This window comes from Neltuma alba, unplaced genomic scaffold (assembly GCF_004799145.2).
Source record: "Neltuma alba isolate B1F8T4 unplaced genomic scaffold, ASM479914v2 tig00011146_pilon, whole genome shotgun sequence".
NCBI lineage: Eukaryota > Viridiplantae > Streptophyta > Magnoliopsida > Fabales > Fabaceae > Neltuma > Neltuma alba.
In genome coordinates, this window is record NW_021635881.1 from 574,717 (window position 1) to 584,788 (window position 10,072).

A 10,072-nucleotide genomic window follows, 5' to 3' on the forward strand; every position below is an offset into this window, starting at 1 on the left:
ATTGTTTTTAAGTTACAATTTTTTCCCTTCATCCAAAATATAAATTATTTCAACTACCTCATCAAGAAAATAAAAAAGAGGTTAATTTATTAAATTTGTCTTAAAATTTCTACTTTAATTTTATCCTTATTTAAATATCACTCACATTTTCTCTCTTTCTTGATATCCAACGTGTATGCCCGATAACTAGGAGGAACGTAAAATTAGAAAATGGTACTCCTCCCGTCCTTAATGTAGTACTAAATTAGGAAGCTAATGTTAGTATTATATATAATATCTATTTCACATATTTATTAATTTTTTTCAAATTAACCTTATTGATATTTCTCCAATATTAATCAAATAAAAGAGGGAAGAAAGGAATTGATGAAGATGCTTATAGTGTTTAAAAAAAGATCATATTAACTAATTTAACAAACATCTTTAATTCTTTCTAATTAGTTAATTATGTCTTATATATTAAAAAGTAGAGGAGTAAGTAATTAATAATTCTCTAGATGGTTTATATTTTGAATTAAGAATTTATAGATGCCCTATATTAAGGAGCAAAGGGAGCATGTGCTATCTAATTTGTACATACTCTGGGGAGCATTGCCATAATTGAATTTTTTTAATTGAAGGGCAGACACTAACAATTTTTAAAGTTACAAGCGGGTTAAGTTACCTATCGAGGAATTTCATGCCACTGACATAAACATGACTGGTTCAAAATTGAATTTTAAAATTCAGTTGCATAACGTTCATGTGTGTTTGCCGCATTTAATGGATCACTGACTTGAAGGGCAAAAAGCATCTCTCCCACATGCTAATTCTTTGAATGCGTGTACTATATCTTTTCACGAGGGAGTTTCTCACATGCATGCGATTAATAATCTGCACGGTTTTGTCCGCCCCCATTTGCTCAGTTTCTCTCATAGATCCAAATTCAAGTTGCTACTCGCCAAAACGAAAGAAGACGACAAGCAAGTATCTTCTTGAATCTAAACTCTCTTCAAGATCATCGCGTGCCATTCTGCTGGTCAAGGTGAGTGATAGTGATAGTGTTCATCAATCTGATATAATAGCTTGACTCAGAATTACTCGTGTATTAATTCTTTATCACAGGTTTTATCTTGTCTTACGACTTGACTTTTCAATCTTACGCTTGAGGTTATTTGAATGAATGATAATTTGACGTTTCCGAATTATTTTTTGAAGACAACTTACTGATTAGGGACAAATAATGTACATTAAATTCCGATTCAGTATGTCTATATATGGGTGATTCATGACAGGAAATCCAGTGAGCAAACCTGTTGCTTATTCTTCTTGTTCCTCTGTTCTTCGCCTTTCAAAAGCTCCTCAGAACATTTTGACTGTCGTTGTTTGGAAGTCAGACTCTTGCATAAATTTTTGTTCAATCAAAGTGTTCATACATATCAATTTTCACATCTGGATGATGCTAAATAAAAGATGTCTCTGTGTTACGAATGGATCAATGTTATATTATGTAGAATGTTATGAACATACATGAGTGTCTAGTGAGTAACACAAGGTTATGTACATTTTTTCAAGCTTTGATATGTTTTATTAGTTTCAGTTCACAAGTTACTTGTTCACATGCTTTGCAGAGATTCTAGCTGCATATCTCTTTCAGAAACATAAACCTGAGGTCCAGATTGATAATAATGAACAATTTCAAGTTAGGTGTGGATGTGGTTAGTGCTCACAATCTGTTACCTAAAGATGGGCAAGGGTCATCGAGTGCTTTTGCAGAACTTTATTTTGATGGCCAGAAGTTTCGCACCACAATCAAAGAAAAAGATCTGAACCCAGCTTGGAACGAGAGCTTCTACTTTAACATATCTGATCCTACAAATCTGCACTATCTCACTCTTGATGTCTATCTCTATAACCATATCAGAGGTTCCAGCTCTAGCTCGTTTCTGGGGAAGGTAAGCCTCTCTGGAACTTCATTTGTACCTTACCCTGATGCTGTTGTGATGCATTATCCTCTAGAGAAGCGTGGCATTTTCTCTCGTGTTCGTGGAGAGATTGGATTGAAAGCCTACATCACGAATGATGCAGCCATAAAGTCCTCAATTCCAGTTGCTTCATCAGAGTCCAATAATACAACTAACTCAGTTCATGCAGACGCTCATGCACCTGCAAATCCTATCACAAACACTTTGCCTAGAGAGAAGGTTGGGGCAAGGCACACATTTCATCATCTTCCTAATCCGAATCACCACCACCATCATGATCAATCTTCTGCCTTACCAGCGGACGCTCATTATGTAACAAAATATGAAGCTGACGCAATGAAATCTGAAGCAGTTCCACCTCCAAAGCTGGTTCGTATGCACTCTGCTGCATCAGTACAACCAGTGGATTATGCTCTGAAAGAGACAAGCCCTTTCCTCGGAGGGGGAAGAGTTGTGGGGGGTCGTGTCATCAGGAAAGATAAGGCAGCCAGTACATATGATCTTGTCGAACGGATGTATTTTCTCTATGTGAGGGTAGTGAAGGCTCGTGATCTTCCTGCTATGGATGTTACAGGGAGTCTTGATCCATTTGTTGAGGTGAGAATTGGAAACTATAAAGGTATTACCAAACACTTCGACAAGAACCAGTTTCCAGAGTGGAATCAAGTGTTTGCTTTTTCAAAGGAGAGGATGCAAGCATCTGTGCTAGAAGTTGTGATCAAGGACAAAGATCTAATGAAAGATGATTTTGTAGGCATCGTTAGATTTGACATCAATGAAGTTCCTTTAAGAGTTCCACCAGACAGCCCTTTAGCTCCAGAATGGTGTCGACTTGAGGATAAGAAGGGAGAGAAGGTTAAGGGGGAACTGATGCTTGCAGTGTGGATTGGTACTCAAGCAGATGAATCTTTTTCTGATGCATGGCATTCAGATGCAGCTTTGCCCATTGACACTACACCTACTGTCTCCACAGTGATTCGCTCCAAGGTCTACCATGCACCAAGATTATGGTATGTGCGTGTGAATGTTGTGGAGGCACAAGACTTGGTTCCTACAGAGAAAAATCGCTTCCCTGATGTGTATGTGAAGGGCCAAATAGGACACCAAGTGCTGAAAACAAAAACAGTTGCAGCCAGGTCTCTAAACCCACTCTGGAATGAAGATCTTTTGTTTGTTGCTGCTGAACCTTTTGAAGATCATCTAGTACTTTCAGTGGAAGATCGTGTTGGACCTGGGAAAGATGAGATCATCGGGAGGGTGACAATCCCACTGAATGCCATAGAGAGACGTGCTGATGATAGAATCATACATTCAAGATGGTTCAATCTGGAAAAGCCAATCGCAGTTGATGTTGATCAGTTGAAGAAAGAAAAGTTCTCTAGCAGAATCCACCTTCGTGTCTGTCTAGACGGAGGGTATCATGTTCTTGATGAATCAACTCATTACAGTAGCGATCTCCGTCCCACAGCGAAACAACTATGGAAGCCACCAATCGGAGTCTTAGAACTTGGAGTGTTGAACGCTGTAGGACTCCATCCTATGAAAACAAGAGATGGAAGAGGCACTTCTGATACATACTGTGTAGCAAAATATGGTCACAAATGGGTCAGAACAAGAACCATGGTTGATAATTTATGTCCAAAATACAACGAGCAATATACTTGGGAGGTTTTTGACCCAGCAACAGTTCTCACAGTTGGGGTATTTGACAACAGTCAAATTGGAGAAAAAGGTTCAAAAGATCTGAAAATCGGAAAGGTCAGGATTCGTATTTCAACACTTGAAACAGGTCGCATCTACACTCACTCATACCCATTGTTAGCTCTTCATCCAACAGGGGTTAAGAAAATGGGTGAATTGCACTTAGCGATAAGGTTCACATGCATTTCTTTCACAAACATGCTTTATCTGTACTCTCGACCATTGCTTCCAAAAATGCACTATGTGAGACCCTTCTCTGTCATACAACTTGATATGCTCCGACACCAAGCCGTTAACATAGTGGCGGCTCGGCTCGGTCGGGCGGAGCCGCCGCTCAAGAAGGAAGTGGTGGAATACATGTCTGACGTGGACTCACACCTATGGAGCATGAGGCGAAGCAAGGCGAATTTCTTCAGACTGATGACAGTTTTTTCTGGTTCTTTTGCTGTTGGCAAGTGGTTTGGAGATATCTGCATGTGGAAGAACCCTATCACGACGGTCCTTGTCCATGTTCTTTTTCTCATGCTAGTATGTTTCCCGGAACTCATCTTACCCACAATATTCTTATACATGTTTCTGATAGGATTATGGAACTTTCGATACCGACCAAGGTACCCTCCACACATGAATACGAGGATCTCACAAGCAGAAGCAGTACACCCAGATGAATTGGACGAAGAATTCGACACTTTTCCGACGAGCAGAAGTCCAGACATAGTGAGAATGAGGTATGATCGATTGAGGAGTGTGGCTGGGAGGATTCAAACTGTAGTGGGTGATTTGGCCACACAAGGAGAAAGGATTCAAGCTTTGTTGAGCTGGAGGGACCCACGTGCGACCGCTATTTTTATCATCTTGTGCTTGGTTTGTGCGATGGTGTTTTATGTTACTCCTTTTCAAGTGGTGGCTGCTTTGACTGGATTCTACGTCATGAGGCATCCAAGGTTTCGTCATAGGTTGCCTTCTGCACCAATCAACTTCTTTCGACGATTGCCTGCTAGAACAGATAGTATGTTGTAAAAGTGATCAATCAGAAAGACTAATTCTGGGTATTCAAGTTTTACCAATGGTCCCTGTTTACAAATTTTCTTACTTTATTTCTGCATGTAACGATGTTATTTTATGGGAAGAACAAGGAAGGACGTACTTAGTTTGTATATATGTTGTGGTTCCATATCCCTACAGAAATCTCTAGATTTAGAATGTTCTTTGATAATCACTACACCAACACTTCTATTTTAATTTCTCCAAGACAATATCTGAAAAATGGGGCAAAATTTCGGGAGAAAAATGTCTTTTTCATGGATTTTCTCACAGTAAACTGAGTGTGAGAAAATCTGCTGTGGCACAAAAAAGAAGAAGCTTCTACCAATAATGTGCTATGAATGCTTCTCCTGAGCCAAGAAACCATTTTTATTTCCTCTACACAGAATTTTACAAACTTGATAGCGTTTGAATTTCATAAGACTTCACATGACCACGAGGATTTCAAGCTCTTATCATCATTAAATTTTTCACAAATTTGATATTCTTTTAATAATGGATAAAATAAATGCCATCATTCTTATGATTGATTATGTTAAATGTATATTTTTTTAAGCACAGCATTAGTCACTAAAAAGTATAGAGTAGAAGTGTTGAAGTAGAGAGAGGAAGTTTGATGCCTTGTGTTTCCATCATCATGATTCATGCCATATCAGAAGGGGATGAATATGTACTGAATACATTTGCCTCAATAAATTTTTTAATCAAACGTTTAGACGAAACTAATTTGAAAGTCAACCACCAATTAATACATGCCCATTTATGCAGACTGTTATACGTGTGTGTGTGTTTAAAAGGGAAGTCCTAATAAGTATTATGCTTGCGGAGAGTAATATCTCCATTTAATTCCCTCTTCACTCACTACCGGGGGAAAAAAAAAAGTGACTTAACGACAAAAATTTTAATTAATGATGAAATTAGCCATGTAATCAAATTAACGACGGAATTTGTTGAGCTACAAAATTAAATATATATACATAATATTCTTTTACACAAAAAATTATATATACATATATATTATTAAAAACTAAACATAAACTACATGATAATTTTAATCATGACTATTTTAATGACAAAATATTTTTTACTATTTATTTGATAATGTTTTATTTTAAAAAAATATTTTTAATATAATTTTAATTTCCAATGACACTAATTTTGAATTTTCAATCATAAATAATTTTTTCATAAATATGTTTTTAAAATTTATTTTTTAACATTGAAAAGATATATAATTTAGCTATATATGTATTATATTACATTATATTATATTATATTATCTATATGTGTTTTATATATTTGATGAAAACCATTTACAATTAGTAAAAAAAATCTTGTTATTCAAAAGATAGCTACTATTATAAAATCTAATAAATTATTCTATATAAAAAATTAAATGATTTGAATAGATTATGATAAACAACATTCTCCTACTTATATATGTATCCTATATAATTTATTTTTTTAAAATAATTTGTATATACCATTTATTTTTTCATTGAAGACCAAAATCAATCTATATCATGGGTATTAATTATATCATGATTAAATTTTATTATTTAATGATTGAAATTCAAAATTCACTTCAATATTAGTTTGATTTATAATCATAAATTAAGGTGTTCATATAAATTCATTTTTTGATTTTGAATTTCTATCATATATTACATCTTTCTATATATTGTACATATGATAAAATTATTTCTTTCTTATATCAGTTTGTATAAGAAAATTATTAATATTCTTATTATATTTTTTAATTGTTATTAATAATCAAGACGAATTGATTTTAATGAAATATAAACAAGTTTTCTAGGAACTTGTCTTCCTATTCTCAGTATGTATCTAATGATGACATGAATAATGATGATACCTTCATTAATACCAACTCCACAAATATATCAATTTATTTTACAATTAAAAATATATTTAAATCATTATATTCTTAATTATATTATTATATAAATTGTCATAAGATTATAATCTAAAATAATGAAATTTAAAATTAGTGACGGATTTGTGACAGAATTACAACATAATAGAATTAGTGACGAAAACTTCTATGACTAACAATGTAGTGACAGAATTAGTGATAAAAATTAATGACAGAAAAATTTCATTGCTAAAAATTTTATAATTAAAATTAGCGATGAAAATTTCTAACAGAAATTCCATCGCTAACATTAGTAATGAAAAAATTTCATCGCTAATCCGTCGCTAAATTTAGCGACGGAATTTCCATCAGTAATTTGTCAAAAATTATCGACAAAATAATTTTCTGCTGCTAATTCCGTTGGTAATAAGCTTTTTTTTTTTTAGTGACTTCCTCTCCATGTATTATTTTTGCCATTGGATTAACATCCAATGGTTGAAATTTAATATATTATAGCAATATTATTATAATATTAATTAAATAACAAATATATATATATATATATGTAAGCAATCAGAAATTAACTTGCACACATTGCTTCTATAGATGTTTATTAAAATACATCCAATTGTTGAAATTTAATATATTATAGCAATATTATTATAATATTAATTAAATAACAAATATATATATATATATAAGCAATCAGAAATTAACTTGCACACATTGCTTCTATAGATGTTTATTAAAATACATCCAATTGTTGAAATTTAATATATTATAACAATATTATTATAATATTAATTAAATAACAAATATATATAAGCAGTTACAAATTAACCTGCATACATTACTTTTATAAATTTTTATTAAAATATTTTATAACTTTTTTTTTATCCTATGCTGTCTGATAATAATAATATCATAGTACTTATTTATGTATAGGTTAAAGCTATTTATATATTTATTTTTATTATTTAATATTATAATATCATTATAATATATTAAATCTCAACCATTGGATATTAATCCAATGGTAGAGATAGTAAATGGAGAACAGTGGAGAGAAAGCTAAATGAAGATATTCTTTTCCGTTATGGCTTACCATGCTAAATTAAAACACAGGTATAAAGACATGAATACTATATTCAATTTGTCCTTCACCACCCGAAACCAATATACATACACGCACACGTTAGCTTTAATGCTTAATATAAGAGTTAAATAACTAATTTATATATATTAAGAAAATTAGTTAAATTGATTATTTATAACAAATATATGTTAACTTTCTTAAACCACCCTACTTAATCATGTGTGTTGGTACTACTCTTGCTGCGAACCCCTTAGAGCTAGGAAAACAGGTCAAGCCTATCGGTCTAACCTGTTTAGACTCTAAAATTGTGAAGATTTGGCTTGAAATGTTTTTCTTACCCGTCTAGGTTCTTTTATAATTTTTTTATTTTTTAAAATTTTTATATAATGCTAATATTATCAATTTTTTAAAAATTTTTATGATATTTCAAATATTTAGTTGTTATTATCACTTTGAAATTAAATTTCATAAAATAGTCTGATTTATTTGGTTTTGAACAATAATTTGTTTGATTAAACTTTAAAAAATAAGCTAATTTAGACTTTAGATAATGATTTGATTTATATTATATGTGTTGATATTTTTAAACTGTATATATTTGATAACAGTGTATTTTTATACTTATATAACTTGTGTTCTTATAATTTAAATTAGAAATTTATGAGTTTTAATAATAATGTATATCAAACTAAAGTAAAATAATAGCTAGAGTGTAAAATTTAAAAGTGAAATATTTGAAGTTGCCACTAAAGAAGAGCCGGCTCATAATGAAATCCAATCAGATATTATTGATATCGAAGACAGTTATAAAAATCATGTTGATGATGTTGCTATTATTTAGTGTTTAGTTTGTGCTTTGTATCATTTGTTTAATTTTGAACAATAGTTTACCAATGTTTAGGACAATGACTTGATTTGGTTTAGTTTTGACAATTTAGATAACAAATTAGCATTTTGTTTCACTATTATTAATTGTCTGAATTATGAAGTTTATTGTTTTACTCTTATCCATATTAAAACATTTAAATATATATAAATTATTAAATGGGCATAAAAGCCCACGTGCCAGCCTGAGTTCACCACTATAAGGGTCAGGCTTTCAAAATTGACTAGTTTTCGACATGCGAGCCTAAACAGGTCAGCTTGTGAAGGGCCAACCCATTTTTCTAGTATTACCCTGATAATCAATATGGATATTTTAAAAGAAAAATTAATTCAACCCCAAGTAGTTCTTATATTAAGAACCAGAAGTAGTGTGTATGTATTATATATACATCTCCTCTATTCCTTTTTATAAGAAATAAATAATTGAATCACATTAATCAAAAAGTGAGCTGAAATTTGCTAGAGACAATAAATATATAAAAAAAATTGTAACTTTTTTTCCTAAAAATACCCTTATTTATGGGGGAGAGAGTATGAGAGAGAAAATAAAAAATTAGTAAAATAAAAAAGGATTGTGGAAGAGAGAAGATGTGTAGGAGAAAGAATGTGTTTGAAGCTGCATGACAATAAATTTATTGATATTAAAATAAGTAATTAAATGAGAGTAAAATAAAAAAATTAATAAAAAATTTGAGACAAAATTTAAATGTTTCTCATAAATATCAACTAAGTACTAGGTAGTAGTTGCTTATATTAATTACATGATGTAGTATTATATGAGGAACTAGGGGAATGGTAGACGCGGATCTCTTAAAGGCATGGAGTTTAAGATAGGAGATGGCTTCTGATAAATTTTGTGCGCTTGTGTGCGTGGTATTAGTATGCTTCATCCTTCATCAATCATCCATTATTCCATTGCAAGTCAATAGCAATCTTACTTAAATCTATTTTTAAGAAATGGTTTCAATAGAAAAATAATAACACTAAGGACCCGTTTGGCTCAAGGAATCAAAAGGAATGGAAAATGATTGAAAAGAAGAGAACGAAAAGTGTCCGGCTGAGAACCTATTTGTCATGCACTGAAATTGAAAATGGGTCACTGGAAAATATTATGTTGATAGGTTAGAAATCGAACTATTTTACCATATAACTTTTAATGAAAGAATATAATATTATAAATAAAAAGTTTTTAAAAGACAAAATAGTATAAATATAAAATGCTTTTTAACCTTACTTAATTAATAATCCTAGTAAAAAAATTAATAAATTATAATTTAAATAAATAAATATGAATATTTAATATAAATATAAAAAACGATGTTAAATTATTAAAATTCAATTAAATAACAAAATTTAATAACAAAATATAACACTCAATTTTTAACTTGATACTTAAAAACCACTACAAACCATTAGTTTACCTCAAGTACTAGTGAAACCTTTATAATCTCACACATCGAGTGATAGGAATCCAAAGAGTAATTCTGTCAAATATGTTGCATATCATTC

At 31.5% G+C, this 10,072-nt stretch overlaps 1 protein-coding gene across 1 annotated transcript; it reads left to right on the forward strand.

Moving 5' to 3' along the window:
• The first annotated feature begins 1,667 nt into the window (after window positions 1-1,667).
• LOC114761875 (FT-interacting protein 3) lies at window positions 1,668-4,707 on the forward strand. The gene has a single exon (XM_028951327.1). The coding sequence runs from the start codon at window positions 1,668-1,670 to the stop codon at window positions 4,683-4,685; it is 3,018 nt and encodes a 1,005-aa protein (XP_028807160.1). The 3' UTR covers window positions 4,686-4,707.
• Window positions 4,708-10,072: the final 5,365 nt, after the last annotated feature.

Coding starts and splice junctions, on each gene's coding strand:
- LOC114761875 (XM_028951327.1), top strand. CDS start 1,668: ATGAACAATTTCAAGTTAGGTGTGGATGTGGTTAGTGCTCACAATCTG.